The sequence below is a fragment of the Carcharodon carcharias genome, chromosome 1 (assembly GCF_017639515.1).
Source record: "Carcharodon carcharias isolate sCarCar2 chromosome 1, sCarCar2.pri, whole genome shotgun sequence".
In the NCBI taxonomy this organism is placed as follows: Eukaryota; Metazoa; Chordata; class Chondrichthyes; order Lamniformes; family Lamnidae; genus Carcharodon; species Carcharodon carcharias.
The window spans coordinates 199,026,431-199,044,901 of NC_054467.1; the positions used below are offsets into that span (position 1 = coordinate 199,026,431).

The window sequence follows — 18,471 nt, forward strand, 5'->3', positions numbered from 1 at the left end:
GACTCGAAACGTCAACTCTTTTCTTCTCCGCCGATGCTGCCAGACCTGCTGAGTTTTTCCAGGTAATTCTGTTTTTGTTTTGGATTTCCAGCATCCGCAGTTTTTTGTTTTTATCTCTGAACAAATTCTGTTCGTTTCTGAACTAGAGGCCTGGCTGAATTTTATCACAAGCAATGGGATCCCTGTATTCAGGTGAAAAGCAGGTTCTGAGCCGGTGCTTGCCAGCTGGCTTGACAACTTTACCACAGATGGTCTCCAAATTGGCCGCCTGCAGGTCCTCCATCCAATTCAGGATGGTAGGCTGGCTCCTGATGCTGCCAGCCCAAATAGAGAGCCAACAGCTCTGAAGCCTCAGTAGCATCACCGGGAGAGGTGGTTGAGGACTGCACCTCAGTAGCTCAGACAGGTAAGTTTTTAAAAAGCATAATGAATTCAGGGGGGCCGAGGGTTGAAGGAAAAACCCCTCTGAGGAGATCGCTGGTGCTACAGAGGTTGCAGAAGCTGCCTTCCCTGTCCTAAATTCTAGTTTACATCTAATTATGTGTCCTGATAACCTGAATAGTGGTGGTAAAATTGTCTGTTTTCTCCATGATGGGGCGGACAATGGAATTAAATCGAAGAGAGATTACCTTCATCAGTCTGATATCATGATTGTTCTTAAAGGCATGTAGCATATTGCAGATATTAAATTATTTAGCATTTTTTAAAAACAAATCTTGATCTATTTTATTTTAATGGCCATAATGGGTATGATATATCTCGATTCTCCAGATAGAATTTCTGCCAACAATGATCTGGCATTGTCTATGTTTCAAAAGATTGATTAATTTGGTGTATATAAGAAATACTATTCAATTTGAGAAAAGGACATTCAACCCCTCTCACTGGGCCACTGAACATCCTGCTTTGATGGTTCCCCAGGATGTCACAGAGAGGACACCTCCATTAAGCTGGTGACCTTCCCACCTGACAGGAGTTCTCTGCACAGTTGACAAAGTACCAGTGGCCCTGTAAAATGACCCCTAATAGGGCTTTTAGCTATGCTCATCATCTGCCAACCTCTTTTGACCAGGCAGCCACTTACATCCGGTACCCTCGCTGGTAAAATACTCCAGCGACAGGATTACATCAGGGAGTTGTCCTGATGTGACTCTCGGTACTTTACCGTTCCCCCTTCCTCCTGGCCCGGCACCCGGGACTGGTAAAATTCTTCTCAGAATGGAGTCAAAATTATTCAGCCAAACATGAGCTGTAGTAAAAATGCATAACTAGCTCTTATTTCTATTTCTCTTAAATTACAACTACTTCATGCATGTTTGTGAATGAATAACCTAGCAAGCAATGCAGGATAATGTTTATTCTATGAAAGATGGTGATATATTTGCTATTGTCCAGATACTGTCATTTACCTTTGCGCTGCTCCTCCTTCTTCAACATATGTCACGATGATGCCATGGGGTGAACGCTTGGATCCTCGGCCTCCCGTAATCTGAATACCAAGTCCATCCGAACCCTTCACCATGTGCATCTTCCATATTTGGCAACCTTCCCGCTGGAGGGGGGAAAATTAGATAAAAGTGTCTACAATGAATAAATATCCATCTTCATTTAAAGAAAGAATATATTGTGCACCAGTATTAATGTCTGCCACCTTCATATCTAGCCCACTGGTGCCCTTGTAGCAGAGGTATGCTCGCCCAGGAGGTTGACCCAATAGTCAGTTCACTGTACAGAAGGTCATTTGGTATACGGCTGTCCTCCATCTGATGAACGTGGCCGAGCCAGCGCAGACATTGTTGGCTTAGCAACGAGTGTATGCTTATGAAATTAGCATGCTCCAGGTTGGTGATGTTGTTCTGCCAAGACATTCCGAGGATACGTCTGAGGAAGCGAAGGTGGAAACTGTTTAGTATTTTCTCCTGCCCAGCATATGTTGTCCAGGTCAAATGAGATATGAAGATAGCGGATGGTGACACTGACAACTGGGAGACAGTCACTGCTGGCCATGACCTCTGGAGACTGACTATTTGGAAGGACGTTGGAAGAGGTGAGCAGAAGCTAAAAGCTCAGCTGACTGAGATGAGGACCCCGGAGCAAACAGGGGCCAGCGAATTATGTGCCTGCTCAGCCCACTGTCTTCCTCTGCAGCAAATGTGACTGAGACTGTCATGCCAGAATGGGGCCACCATGGTGCAAACCATCATCTTACAAGACGGAAAGCTATCACAAGATATTGTACATGTTGTTCATTATGGCACCTTTCCAGGTATATGCTCCTAGCCCACTGCCTCACTGAATACTTCCTCGGTGATTCATATAGCCAACATATCAAATAATAGGTGAGTAAAACGATGTTGCAGTAACACACAGCATAGAGAGTGATACAGGACTGAAGACAGGGGAAAGACAGACTTCTGCCAGTAATAAGCTACTTCTGCTTTTAAGTTTAGTTGTTCGTTGAAGAAGATTATTTATTCACATTAAATATTAATGTTGATATCAAATTCTGAAAGAAGTAAGTTTTCTGATTGACTTTCTGTAATGATTCTTTGATGTGCATGATCCGAGTTCAGGCAAGTGAAACTCATTGAGCTTTTTGAGGTCACAGGTACAGTGCAGCCGGAGGACAGAGTCAATGGAGAGAATTTTCTCCCCGTTGTGGGGGGGTGGTGGTGGTGGTGGTGGTGGGCTGGAGCCGGCACGCAGCTGATTGCCGCCCACGCTCAGCTGCACGCCACCATTTTACATGGGTGGGCCAATTAAGGCCTCCCCAATGTGACTAGCGCCCAGAAGCGCTGAGCACTCCCTGTGCGGGTGGGGGGAGTAGGCTGAGTTGGGGCCGGATCTCCCTGGGGTACAGAGCTGCCTCAGGGAGTTACTTTGATTTTTAAAAATTTTAATAAAGGAAAAAAAACTTTAAAGACATGTCTCCTCATGTGACAGTGTCACATGAGCTGGGACATGTCTAGGAATTTTATTTAAAATTTCTATTAATGTTTTAAAACCTTCATGAAACCTCAGCCCGCTCAGAAAGCGCAGCCAACTCTGGTACACGCCCTCCAAACTGAATATCTGAATGACGCGCGGTGATGTAGGGACGCATGCCTGACATCGCTGTGCGTCATTTTACACATCGGTGAGCGGGGGCCGAAAATTCTGCCCTATGTGATTGACTTTAACTTAGCTTACAATGTGGCAGCATTTTTGACTAAGAAACTACTGGTCTTTTTGATCCAATAAAGTGTTTCTTGATAAATGAGACCTGTGCTCCCATTGGAACCCTCTGTGTTTTTTGTTATTTTTCTCTCTTACGCTAGAAGCCTGCCAAAAACCTACCTTTTCAATGCTAACCTTTATTTCTCTCTCCTACATATTCTACCACAGCTCAATCAACAGCTCATCTCTTGTCCAATAAGCATCTTGGTATATGGTTGTGGTGCCTGCTTCTCAGGCAGGTGAAGTCTGGAACAACATTCAGTTAGCTACAATAGGTCCAAAATCCTGCCTGCCAGAAACAAGCATGTTTGAGCTTGGTTCTGTCCAGAATACCACACAATCAGAGTTCGGATGATGCATAGATACTAATATTAAAAGGTGCTCAAGGGAAACGTGATATAAAATGTTAACAATCAAGATGTAGATTTAAAAGAAGCATTTTAAATGCATAAATGCTACATTTTTAAGCAGAAACATTCCAAGGATTACATTATTAAAGCAACAGATCAATCTTATCTTCTAGTGAGAAATGAAACATTAATCTAATAATTCTAATTGAAGGGATATTTTAATCAGCAATTTAATTGCAAAAGAGAATTTTCTATTTGTGAACAACCCAGGTAATACAGGGTATCTAAGAATGTGGGAGAATTCTCTCCACAACAAGTATTAAAATTGCAAAGTTTACAAAGTTTAGAAGTGTAAAAGTGTCCTTTACATTGAGAGGCATCTGTATAAACTCTGCATATCATAAATGCTTCAATGGTTATTATTAAAGGTGGAAAGATACAGCAAAATGGTCATCATATGAAAGATAATGGGTGAAATTTTAACTGTAAGGCGCTACTCCACCTTTAAACAAAATTCTCGTGCTCTGCTGATTTTATCATGAAGACAGGATATGATTACAAAAACTCTTAATATAAGAGTATTCATGGCATGCAAACGTAGGAATAGGAAGAAATAGGAACCTGTCACAGGACAGAGTGAGGCCCGACCCGCCACAAACACACCGCTGGCCTAATCTCTAAATTTGAACCCACAATTGGGGAAGTGAAATTTCAGTTCCCACCCCACCCACCACATAAGCAGGCCCCATTTACTGTCTCTCTATTTACTCAAATGTCAATCCTATTCTTTCAGATTCTGATTAATACATCATTTCTTTCTAACATTCTCTATGTTTATTTTAGAGTCACAGGGTGTTATTTAAAGCTACCCCAGCAGCGGGTTTGGAGGCTGCAGGGCATTTAATCAGCTGGGCGGGTGCATGTTCACGAACCCGCCGCCTTCCCGCCTCCGCCCGATTAAGTCCAGGGTGAGAAGAGTCGTGGACGGCCTTCCCACCCAAGTGCTAATTGAGACCCATAAGTGGGCAATTATTGGTGTTCAACCAGTGATGGGCAGGGAAGTTGCCACGTGGAAAGCCCGGAAAGCAGACCCAACACCGGCTCCGGGAGTGGGTCCCTCATTCAAAGACACTCAATGCTTGAATGAGGGACCCAACATTGGGAAGGGGAGGACCAGTGAGAGGACCCTTGTCCCACTCCCCATGGCACCATTCTGCCATTTGTTTTATTCATTCAGGGTTATGGGCTTTTCTTGCCTATGCCAGCATTTACTGCCCATTCGTAATTGACCTTGAGAAGGTGGTGATGAGCTGCCTTCTTGAACATATGAATTAGGAGCAGAAATAGGCCATTCAGCCTTCAAATCTGATCCGCCATTCAATAATCTGATAGTAACCTCAAATCTGCATCCCACCTACCCCTGATAACCTATCACCCCCTTGCTTACCAAGAATCTATCCACCACTGCCTTAAAAATATTCAAAAACTCTGCTTCCACCACCTTTTCAGGAAGAGAGTTCCAAAGACTCATCACCCTCAGAGAAAAAATTTCACCTCAACTCCATTTTAAATGGGTGACCCCTTATTCTTAAACAGTGACCCCTAGTTCTAGATTCTTCCACAAGAGGAAACATCCTCTCCACATCCACCCTGTCAAGACCTCTCAGGATCTTATATGTTTCAATCAAGTCACCTCTTACTCTTCTAAACTCCCGCCAATACAAGCCTAGCCTGTCCAACCTGTCCTCATAAGACAACCCACCCATTCCAGATATTAGTCTGATAAACCTTCTCTAAACTGCTTCCAATGCATTTATATCATTTCTTAAATAAGGTGAGCAATACTGTACACAGTTATCCAGATGTGGTCTCACTAGCACTCTGTATAACTGAAGCACAACCTCCCTACTTTTGTATTCAATTCCCCTTGTAATAAATAGTAACATTCTACTAGCTTTCCTAATTACTTCCTGTATCTGCAAACCAGCCTTTTGTGATTCATGCACTAAAGCACCCAGATCCCTCTGCAGTCTTTCACCATCTAGATAATATGCTTCTCTTTCATTCTTCCTGCCAAAATGGACAATTTCCCACTTTCCCACATTATACTCCATTTGCCAGATCTTTGCCCACTCACTTAACCTATCTACATCTTTTTGGAGCCTCCATATCTCTTCTTCACAACTTACTTTCCTAACTATCTTTGTGTCATAAGCAAAGTTGGCAACAATCCCATCCATCCCTTCATCCAAGTCATTTATATAAATTGTAAACAGTTGAGGTCCCAGCCCTGATCCCTGTAGCACACCACTTGTTACATCTTGTCAACCTGAAAAGACCCATTTATGCTTCCAGTTAGCCAGCCTATCTTCTATTCATGGCAACGTTACCCCCTATACCATGAGTTTTTATTTTCTGCAATAACCATTGATGTGCCTCAAGGACAATCAAAGGACACAACTTTTTATTCTTTTACCTTCTTTTTTATTGGACTCCAACTCCCCTTATTTCTGATATATGTGCTTGTGTGCATGTGCATGTGTAGGTGTGTATGTGTATGTGTGCGTGTATGAGAGCCAAATGCTTGACGCACTTTTTTTTCTAGGGTTTAGTGGTTACCAAATTTACTCTGACTCTAGAAAACCCTGTTTGATTGGCAACATATTGCTCACAGCTCAAATAGTTAAATACATTCTGATTTGGAAAGGGCATACCTTTGTAGGAAAGAAACTTAAACTTTTGTTGTGACCAACTGAGCAGGTTGAATACAGAGGAGCCAGTTCACCCCTTCTCACCTGATGGTAACAAAATAACCACTTAAAAGTAGGTGGATGGCAAAACAAAATCTGTAAGCAAGAAGTTTCAGCCCAGATGGTGCAATGCAGAATTCAAATCCTCAGTTTAATGGGTGGCTAAGTAGAGATGCTACTTCATGAGCTGAACACAAAGGAGAATTGCCTTTTTGGCACTACAGAGTGCCCTCCCTGAAAGACAAAAGTACACTCTGCCTGGCAGGAGATGGTGAACAAGATCGATGTTGACAATATCTGCTGGAGCTAGTATTATTTGCGTAAGAATCTTAGAGACTTTAATTGCCAAAATGTATCCACACAATTAATACATTCCAGGTAGATGGTGCCATAAAGTCTGGGATACTCCACTCTGATTTTCTGGACGTGAATGCCTAGCAATTGGCCCCACTTAGGAGATAGGTAATTGTTTTTGTAAGGATGATGTGGAGCCAGAGGGGGCAGCAGTGAAATCCCGAGAGCCGTTGCTGACTTGCGATTGCATCCTTTTGTCCTCTCGCTCTCCATTATCTAGGGTTTATTTCAGAGATGTTGGCAACAAACCAAGCTATCCAAAATTCATTTGCTTCAAATAGCTGCATAAGGTGTGGCAGGTGAAGGCTGCTCACCTCAATAATGGAAAAGAGGCCGCAGGCCCAATTCCGGGCCAGCTTTCAACCTTCCATTTGTAGACTGTCGGTTTTGGGTCCTTCTTTATGCTTCTTTAATTGTAGCGCCTCAGATCTGCTTGTTTGCTTGCAGGACAACATAGCACAAAAAACAATGAGTGGAGTGTCCCAGGCCCAACCATCTTCAGCTGCTTCATCAATGACCTTCCTTTCATCATAAGGTCAGAAGTGGGGATGTTCACTGATGATTGCACAATGTTCAGCACCATTCGTGACTCCTCAGGTACTGAAACAGTTCATGTCCAAATGCAGCAAGATCTGGACAATATCTAGGGCTGACAAGTGGCAAGTAACAGTTGTTCCACACAAATGCCAGGCAATGACATCTCCAACAATTGAGAATTCAACCATCACCCCTTGATGTTCAATGGCATTACCAACACTGAATCCCCCACTATCAACATCCTGGGGGTTACCATAAACCAGAAACTGAACTGGACTAACCATATAAATACTGTGGCTACAAAAGCAGGTCAGAGGCCAGGAATCCTGCGACGAGTAACCTCACCTCCTCACTCCCCAAAGCCTGTCTACCATCTACAAGGCACAAGTCAGGAGTGTGATGGAATACTCCCCACTTGCCTGGATGAGTGCAGCCCCCACAACACTCAAAAAGCTTGACACCGTCCAGGATAAAGTAGCCCCCTTGATTGGCACCACAGCCATGAACATTCACTCCCTCCACCATCAACACACAGTAGCAGCAGTGCGCACTTTCTACAAGATGCACTGCAGGAATTCACCAAGGCTCCATAGACAGTACCTTCCAAACCCACAACCACTACAATCTGGAAGGACAAGGGCAGCAGATAGATGGGAACACCCTGCTGGTGGATACCGCCCTTGATACCCATTCCAATAATAGCACAACAGAAGCAGGGAAGGTTGCAGCTGCAGACCTTCCCAAGGTGTTGAGACGTCAACTTATTCTGGGCCACTAATACTGGCAAGGCCTAGTATCCAAGGCCTAGAATTACAGCAAATGCCAACTTCAAGAAGCCTCTTCAAACAGCGCTTGTATTAAATTGTGTGATGTTTTTGTTGTTGTGTACGTGCCTGCGTGAATGAGTGCAAAGATGGATAAGCCATAATAAGAACAAGTTAACACACCTCTGGGCAGCCTGATCCAGAGGCAGAAACATTGAAGATCATGCTGGCATCGATTGCCAATGGCAGTCCTACGTTGCAGTTTGATGTTCGTGTCCTTGCAGTAGATGGCATGGCCTTAAAATTGCCTTTTTGTCAACCTTGAGCCAACTATCTTCGATTATTGCCAGGTTGATAGTATAATAGCAGATGCAAGTATGAACCTGGCTCAGGTATCAGGTAATCTCCCTGACATGCTTTCTTTTCACTTGGAACACTACAATATTTCAACTGCTTTAGAGCAAATTCCGTCATTAACTTGGCAATTAGCATGAGATTCCATAAACAACAGCAAAAGACAAATAGCCTGTCTTCTATTGATGTGCCTGTTCTTTTGATGTTTCAATTACAGTGCCCTTTCTAATAATTTTGTAGACAATATTTAGCTGATTTTATTTTACCATCAAAGTTCTGTACATACCCAGCTAAACAGACTCCCCTCAAAAAAAGAAAAAATGAACTAGCACAAAAAAGGCTAAGGAGTAAAGAGAAAAATATCTTACACAAAGCCTCTGCCCTTTTAGAACTCCTTTGTGCATAAAACTTCCCTTTAGCCAAACACACAGCACAAACCACCTGAAAACAAATTTAAATGTAAATCTCATAGCTTAATAGGAATGAAGTCCTTGTACATTCTACATGACAGCACTTTAAGTCAGCTGGAAAATATTGCATGTTGAAATAATGAGGATTTATTAAAACAGCTCCCAACTAAATTACTCAACACTACAGGGAAGAACTATCTAGCCAGCTGGAAAATCCGTCCTTATATCATTGGGACATGGTCATCACTAACTAGCATTGAATGCAGTTTACATTAGACCAGTCTACTGCAGAAATAGTTTTAGGAACGTAAGAAATAGGACCAGGAGTAGGCCATTTGGCCCCTTGAGTCTTCTCCGCCATTCAACTTAGCTGATCATGGTTGATCATGGCTGATCTTCTACCTCGAATCCATTTCCCCACACTATCCCCATATCCCTTGATATCTTTAATAACTAGAAATCCATCCATCTAATTCATGAACATACTCAATGACTGAACCTCCACAGCCCTCTGGGTGAAGAACCCTCTGAGTGAAGAAATTCCTCCTCACCTCAGTTCTAAATGGCCTACCTCTTATTCTGAGACTGTGACCCCTGGTTAGACCATAAGACATAGGAGCAGAAATTAGGCCATTCGGCCCAACGAGTCTGCTCCGCTATTCAATCATGGCTGAAAAGTTTCTCAACCCCATTCTCCCACCTTCTCCCTGTAACCTTTGATCCCCTTACCAATCAAGAACCTATCTATCTCGGTCTTAAATACGCTCAATGACCTGGCCTCCACAGCCTTCTGTGGCAACGAATTCCATAGATTCACCACTCTCTGGCTAAACAAGTTTCTCCTCACCTCTGTTCTAAAAGTTCTTCCCTTTACTCTGAGGCTGTTTCCCCACGGGTCCTACTCATTTGAGCCCTGTAAGAATTCTGTATGTCCCAATGAAGTCATCCCTCATTCTTCTAAACTCTAGAGAATATAGGCCCAGTCTCCTCGATCTCTCCTTATAGCATAATCCTGTTATTCCAGGAATCAGTCTGGTGAACATTCACTGCACTCCCTCTATAGCAAGTATATCCTTCCTTAAGTAAGGAGACCAAAACTGCACACAATACTCCAGGCGTAGTCTCACCAAGGCTCTATTCAACTGCAGCAAGACTTCTTTACTCCTGTACTCAAATCCTCTTGCAATAAAGAGCAATATACCATTTGCTTTTCTAATTGCTTGTTGTACCTGTGTGTTCACATTCAGTGATTTATTAACAAGGATACCCAGGTCCCTTTGGACGTCTACACTTCCCAATCTCACCATTTAAGAAATACTCTCCATTTGTTTTTCCTACCGAAGTGGATAACTTCATGCTTTTCCACATTATATTCCATCTGCTATTCTTGCCCATTCAATTAGCTTGTCTAAATCTCCTTGAAGCCTTTTTGCATCCTCTTCACAACTCACACTTCCACCTAGTTTTGTGCTATTAGCAAACTTGGAAATAGTTATTTGGTAGTACAGAACTTGAGTATTGCTGAAAAAAAGAGACATGTCGAAGCTTTTCATCTTGGATTCATAAGGACACTTTGCATGAATACCGATACCAGGGAAAACAACAATTTATACTGTATTACAAGAGAGTGCTGATTGGTTGGCAAGTGGACTCTGATTGGTAGAGGTGTTGCCATGGAGAATGTACCAATTGATGGTGACTGACAGTTTGACAACTGCCAAGCATTGCACTAGGTGTCAGTCACCACCAATTGGTGCATTCGACATGTCTCTTTTCTCAGTAAAACTTGGAAATGTTACATTTGGTCCCAACATTCAAATTATTGATACAGATTGTCAATAGCTGAGGCCCAAATACTGATCTTTGGGGTACCCCACACAGCACAGCCTGCCAACCTGAAAGTGGCCTGTTTATCCCTACTCTGTTTTCTGTCGTTAACCAACCCTCAATCAATGCCAGTATATTACCCCAATCCCATGTCCTCTAATTTTTGCTTACTAGATGCAAAGGAAAAATTGCTTGCTGCTACTTTGTTCATCTTTCTTCCCCACTGAGTACAAAAAAGGAAAAGGCCAGCAGACAAATCCATACATGATGCCAGAGTAAATATTTATGAAAATAAATTAAAAGCAGCTTTACAGGAGAATAAGTTTTAAGGTTATAGAGGGAAATAAATTGTTCACTTGTTGAACAATATCAGGAGATACGGTACATGTAAAAGTGAGCAAGGGAAATCATAAGGAGGTTTTCATTCAAAGTGTAATACAGACTGCTGGAATAAATTATCAGGGAAGACTATTGAAATTGAGAATGTAAATGGATTCAAGAAGCAATTAGATATGTTTCTGGAAGATAAAACAGATTCAAAGATATCACAAGAAGCTGGGTGGGTGAGGCTGAGAAATAAAAAAGGTTTGAGGGCCATCTCCCAGTCTTAATTTTTTCGCTTTCATTTGCTGGCCACTCATTTTCTCTTGGCATGCAAGTGTCAGCAGGGATCGAGGTCTATTTCTTAACTATTTGCCCCAGAGGCAGAATCTTCCAGTCGGCATGCGGGGGCTGGCCTGACACACCAACGCATAAAATGACGCGCGATGACTTCAGGCGTGCGTCCCGATGTCATTGCATGCCATCGCGATATTTCGTTCAGCGGGTGCGCACCGGAGTCGGCTGCACACCCACCAAAATGTAAACGGACTATTAAGGCCATTAAGAAATGAATTGAAGCACTTGTGTATTCTGCCCGTCCAACCTTAAGGTTGGCGGGCAAGCAAAAAGCCTACGCAGCCTTTGTGCTTTTCAGGAAACCTCATCCACAAGCAGGATGAGGTTTCCCGAAGCTTTTATTACATAAATAAATACATTTTCGTAAATATAAAAACATGTCCCCACTCATGTGACAATCACATGAATGACCATGCTTAAATAAACGTTTAAACCATTTCTTTAATTATTTTAATATCCATTCAATCTCCCTGAGGCAGCTCCGAAAGAGTGCTGGCCCCAACTCTCCCTCCTCCCCCTCACCTGCAGAGGTAGTGCTGCTGGTTGTGTATTAAACTGGGCGGGCCTTAATTGGCCTGCCCGTGTAAAATGGCGGCGTGGAGCTGATCGTGGGCAGCGATCGGCTCTGCGCCCGCCTCCACCCACCATATGAAAAACCCTGCCCCATATTACACCAGTGGAGAAAAAGGGCCTGATAGCTGCATCTTCTCAGTCTAAGTCAGGACTATGCTGTGGTCCTTGGTTTTGACTGAGGTCTTCAATGGGAGCCACAAAGCCCTCTTTGGAGGGAAGGGTTGCGGTTTCCCCTTTAAGGTGCTGAGGTACAGCATGCTACGATTTTGCATCTTTGCACTCGTGCACTTCCACCTGATAGCAGGAATCCCACTGAGGGATGGGGTGGGAACAAATTCAGATGGTGAGTGGAAGTCCTTTCCCAGCCCTGCCACTGGAACTCTGCCCTGAAGAGGTGAAACTCAATATTTATTTCCTAAACATTGGAGTGGGCAAACATCAAAGCAAATGAGCTTCCTTGATTTGATATAAAAAGCCACATGTTTCTCAGCCCCCCTCTGAATATCCAAGGAGATAAGCCTCTAGCTTGGACCACTATATTTAGCAACCACACAGAAGTCACCTTAACCATGCGCTTCCTGACACCAGGTGTTTTGGCATTGATACAAATGAACTCATGCAGCGAGACTTCATAGACACAGAATTAAAATTTTATTTGCAAGAGCTGTTTATTTTTAGTCCATCAGCATATGGAAAGCATCTGAGCTGCTTAGCATTTCTTATTCAATTATTTTCCCCTTGTTATATTAGGTAAATATGTCTAGAATCCCTGTTGGTAATCATACAGTACAAAATACCCTTCAATGACTGAAAATTAAAAGTAAATGATTCAAGATTCTTGTAATGTTCCAGGACTTACTTCCTTTGTTTTAGCCCTTTCGTATTTTTTCGGCTGCTATTCTCACTCATTTCATTGGTGTTAGCTGACCTCCACTCCATTGTTCAATTGGCCTCTCTTTAAACTGTAAGACAGCTGAAGGCCACGGTGGTTTGACGGTGGCGGACATTACAGCCAAGGTATGTCCTTACCCCTTGTTCACATGCTAACAATTTCCCAGCAGGTTATCAGATACAGAAGGCGAGTGAAGGCCCTGTGATTTTTTTCTCCCCTCTGCCCACTACCTTGCCAAGGATTGCTGAGCTCAGTTACAGATACAGGTCATGTTGTCAAAAAAACACAGCTTCAATTTGAACCTTGTAAGATGAATCATGGAAGGGAAATTCCTTATTCCTAAAAAAAAATCCAGATTCTCAAGTTACACTGACTTACTCATCATGCCTTAAATTTCAAGTAACGTTCCTGCCTTCCTTCCATCCTGATGACTGTCATTTGTCTGCACAAATTCATTTTGCCATTGAAGTAAACTGAAGAATCTTCCAGGCTTTCACCCAGAGTGAGCAGAATATGACAAGTTGTTCCAATTCTGTTCCCAGCGCGAGTCGTTGGTTTACAGTATAAGCAGTTGATTTATACCGGCCAATACACATTTCCTGTTTTTGTTTCCAAGACGAAGGTCTGCACAAATCTTCACTTGTACAGATTACTGCCATTGAAACTCCCAGCTAATGGCCAAGCTGGGACAAGGTAAAGTCATATGCCTCCATTTTTGCTATCTAGGTGGGTAGCTCAAGTTGGAAAATTTCTCGGATCCACTTCAGAAAAAAGGCCCCAGAAAGCCATGATTTTCACTCTGGAGGGAAAGGGAGTCAGGCCAGTCAACCATGGAAGCAGATTCTAGGCAGCCCCGGGTGTAGCTGAGTGCCGAGGCAGGCTAGAAGGCCTTCTTGGTTCTCTCGTACTTTGTCCCAGTTGTATTATAAACTTTTGGGCCCCCTAGCCCTCACCTCTCACCCAACTCTTCCCCATGGCCCCTTATAGCCTCCATGAAAACTCATGCCAACTCATGCCCCCCAAATGCAATAGGAAATTCAGAAGAAACTTCTTCACTCAAAGTATGGTGAGAATATGGAACTCACTACCACAGGGAATGGTTGAAGTGAATAGTATAGATGCATTTAAGGGCAAATTAGACAAGCATGTGAGATGGAAGGGGATAAGGGGTTATGATGATAGATTTAGAAGAGAAAAGATGGGAGGAGACTCAAGTGCAGCATAAACACTGACATGGAGTGGTTGGGCCGTATGGACTCTTTCTATGCTGTATATCCTATTACCCTACGTTGCTTAACTACAGTAGGAGCCTGGCAGAAACTCACTGGGGAGGATTTTTCCCTCCTTGGGCAGGCTCGATGGGGGCGGGTAGGGGCGGTCGGGACGCCAACCTGCGATCGGAGCCAGATCATGATTTCACACTGGCGTGCCAATTAAGGCCCGCCCAATGTGAGTCGTGTGCGGCAGAGCTCAGCACTGCCTGTGTGTTGGGAGGAAGAGGGCGAGCTCAAACTTCACGGGTGCATACTGATAAAACTCCCTGCGGCGCAGAGCTGCCTCAGAGAGATGAACAGTTTAAAACATTAAAAATAAAGATTTTAAAAATGTTATAAAACATGTCCCCTCACGTGCATGTCACACAAGCAGGGACATGTTATAAATGAAATGTTAAAATTTTTATTTTATTTGCTGTTGGAAACCTCATCCCGCCTGTGGATGAGGTTTCCTAAAAAATGCAAAGGCCGCTTGGCCTTTTCACCTGCCGCCAATCGTAAAGTTGAACAAACAGTGAAAAATTTCTTTCAATTATAACTTTAATGACCTTAATGGGCCTTTTAATCGTCGGCAGATGCGCCAGAGTCGGCAGCGCACCTGCTGACCAACATATCATGCGAGTGCACTATGATGTCGATACACTCACCCGACGTCATCGCGCATCATTTTACGCTCGATCGTGTCGGGCACATGCCTACCCAACGAGCTACAAATTCTGACCATTAGGAAAAGGGAAGGATCCAGATACAATGAGTATCCAGGGTTTCCTGGACAGCCCTGTACGGGGTTGAACTTGGGTCCATCACTTACAAGACTAACAACAACAAGGAGGCAGAGCTAAGGCGGCGGTCTGAGAATTTGGTTTGGGCCTGTTTTGGGCTTAAAACATTCCACACACTCTGAGCATGCACCAAAGGCAGAAGCTTGATCAATATTGGGTCATAGGCATCATCAGCATATTTCCTGTGAACTGTGGGAGCTTGTTACCTATTGGAATGGAAATGGATGCATTTCCTCAGCTAAAAATGAATTGACAAACATCCAATACTGTATGCCACCCATTTGCAATTTGCTAATACATATTGACCACAGTAAACCCTGATAGTAACATTAAAAAAAAGTTTGCTAATGGGCCTTTATTCACGTCACTATCATTTTTAACTTAATGGTATAATACTACTGTTATTTACATTGTGCTTTATGGGTTGCCAACTCTCCAAGAATGTCCTGCAATGCCACAACCAATCATCAAGTGAATTTGTAGCTAATCATCTCAACGATGAAATGTCATTGTGGATTGATGACAGTGCACCCTTTCAGTTGTCATCTGCAAAGTATACCTTGAACTGCTTTAAAATCTCCTAAGAAACATAAAACTCATTATCAAAAATACCAGCTATCAGGGAGGAAATTGTTTCTTTAAAAGTCCATTGTAATGTGAGGTCCTCTTCTCCTCTGTATATAAACACAATACTGCAACGATCTGCCAAATTTTCACACATATATCACCATAAGTGTAATCTGGAAGTATAACGTAGCACTTTATCATAGCAACAAAATCTATCCTTTAGTGTTCTGTATATTCAGCAAGCATGAGTCTTTATTAGACTGAACAAGTTGTGTCTCAGATTTCATTTCATACAGCTGCCTTCAGATGTCACTAGGGGTTAATTTTGAAGTCTGCGCCCCATGAAATTCAATGGCAATTTCATCGGCAGGTGCTCTGGTAGTGCTGAGTGCCAGCAGAATAATGTTGAACGCCTTGGTTTGGGGAAAGACCTGGCTTTGATTTTGGCTCCACTCAACTCCCATTATGAAGTAAGTCCAGCAGACACTCCAGCAGGGCGCAAGGAAAACTAAACTCTTGGGGCAGAATTTTATGTCCTGAGGGCGGGTGTATGCCCGACCCGATTGGGTGTAAAATAGCGCGCAATGATGTAGGGTGAGCGGCCCGATATCATAGCACACGCACGCGATATTTTGGTCAGCAGGCATGTGTAACAGTTGGCAGCACGCCCGCAACAATTAAGAGGCCAATTAAGGCCATTAAAGTTTCAATTAGCAGGGATTTTCCACTGCCTGTCCAATGGGTGGGTGAATCGGCCCGGCGGCTTCTTCATTTTTGAGGAAGCCTCATCCAAGGGTAGGATGAGGTTCCGAGATTCATTTAAAAAAGGATTAAAATGTTTGGACACAAATTTCAGCATCCATATGTTTAGATGACTCATTCTCATACGTAGGCATTTTTTCCGGATTTTAAAATCTGTTTTTATTGAGTTTAAATTCTTCAGCTCCCTGAGGCAGCCCTCTGCCTTCAGGGAGCTTTCATTGCACGCTCCCCTGCGCCAACGCTGGCTTCAGCGCTCGCCCTCCTCCTGTCACCACCTCGAAGGCTGAGCCTTTCAACGCGCGTTTCATGCTGACTGGCTATTAATTGGCCAGTCAGCATGAAATCGTGGTCAGGGATCAATCAAGGGCAGCAGGCAGTTTCCCCGGCTGCTCTCGGGCCCGCCCACCACGCCCGATGACCTCAAAATACAGCCCTTGGTGCATGGCCAGCTCGATGAAAGAAAATTATAGTTTGATCTTTGGAGCTTCAGTAACATGTAGGGATGGGTATGTGAAATTGTAAGACTGCAATCAATTTCAACCCAGGGCAAGATTGGTCTGCGGGGAGGGGGTCACAGAGACAGTGTACCTGGGAATCTGAAAGTTTGAGAGGTTTGGCTGATTTTAATTTCTAGATCTCACTTTAATTTCTGAAATCCTTCTGACTTTCCTTCTATCATAACGTCAGAAGTGGGGTGTTCGCTGATGTTTGCACAATGTTCAGCACCATTCATGAATCGTCAGGTACTGAAGCAGTCCATGTCCAAATGCAGCAAGACCTGAATAAGATCCAGGCTTGGAATGACAACTGGCAAGTAACATTCGCACCACACAAGTGTCAGGCAATAACAATCCCCAAAAAGAGAGAATCCAACCAGCACCCCTTGACATTCAATGGCATTACCATCACTGAATCCCCCACTATCAACATCCTGGGGGTTACCGTTGACCAGGAACTGAACTGAACTAGCCATATCACAAAATCATAGAATCACACAGTGCAGAAGAGGCCCTTCGGCCCATTGAGTCTGCACCAACACGTGAGAAACACCTGACTTACCTACCTAATCCCATTTACCAGCACTTGGCACATAGCCTTGAATATTATGAAGTGCCAAGTGCTCATCCAGGTTCTTTTTAAAGGATGTGAGGCAACCCGCCTCCACCACCCTTCCAGGCAGTGCATTCCAGACCGTCACCACCCTCTGGATAAAAAAGTTTTTCCTCACATCCCCCCTAAACCTCCTGCCCCTCATCTTGAACTTATGTCCCCTTCAACTAAGGGGAACAGCTGCTCCCGATCCACCTGTCCATGTCCCTCATAATCTTGTACACCGCGATCAGGTCAATCCTCAGTCTTCTCTGCTCCAATGAAAACAACCCAAGTCTATCCAACCTCTCTTCATAACTTAAATGTTTCATCCCAGGCAACATCCTGGGGAATCTCCTCTGCACCCCTCGAGTCCAACACATCCTTCCTATAATGTGGCGAGCAGAACTGCACACAGTACTCCAGCTGTGGCCTCACTAAGATCCTATACAACCCCAACATGACCTCCTTACTTTTGTAATCTATGCCTCGATTGATAAAGGCAAGTGTCTCATATGCCTTTTTCATCATCCCACTAACGTGCCCCTCCGCCTTCAGAAATCTATGGACACACACATGCCAAGGTCCCTTTGTTCGTTAGAACTTCCTAGTGTTATGCCATTCATTGAATACTTCCTTGTCAAATTACTCCTTCCAAAGTGTATCACCTCACACTTTTCAGAGTTAAGTTCCATCTGCCACTTTTCTGCCCATTTGACCATCCTATCAATATCTTCCTGTAGCCCAAGACACTTAACCTCACTGTTAACCACCAGGCCAATCTTTGTGTCATCTGCAAACTTACTAATCCTATCCCCCACTGAGTCATCTATGTCGTTTATATAAATGACAAATAATAGGGGACTGAGCACAGATCCCTGTTGTATGACACGGGACACTGGCTTCCAGTCACTAAAGCATCCTTTTGTCATCACCCTCTGTCTCCTACAACTAAGCCAATTTTGAATCCACCTTATCAAGTTACCCTGTATCCCATGTGTATTTGCTTTCTTTATAAGTCTCCCATGTAGGACCTAGTCAAAGGCTTTGCTAAAATCCATATAGACTACATCAATTGCACTACCCTCATCTACACACCTGGTCACCTCCTCAAAAAATTCAATCAAATTTGTTAGGCATGACCTCCTTCTGAAAAAGCCTTGCGGACTATCCCTGATCAAACCTTGCCTCTCCAAGTGGAGATAGATTCTCTCCTTCAGAATTTTCTCCAATTGTTTTCCTACCACTGACGTGAGACTCATTGGCCTGTAGTTCCCTGGCTTATCTCTTCA

General features: G+C 43.5%; 1 protein-coding gene across 6 annotated transcripts in view; it reads right to left on the minus strand.

Moving 5' to 3' along the window:
- pdzd2 (PDZ domain containing 2) overlaps nucleotides 1-18,471 on the minus strand; it is a 648,685-nt gene that overhangs the window by 182,654 nt on the left and 447,560 nt on the right. For 5 of the 6 annotated variants that reach the window (XM_041183009.1, XM_041183071.1, XM_041183135.1 and 2 more), the window contains one exon: nucleotides 1,410-1,552. In XM_041183009.1, the coding sequence (XP_041038943.1) occupies nucleotides 1,410-1,552 (143 nt within the window). Of the gene's footprint in view, nucleotides 1-1,409; nucleotides 1,553-1,651; nucleotides 1,767-18,471 lie in introns of those variants that run through there. The other variant, XM_041183304.1, reaches the window with a different exon arrangement.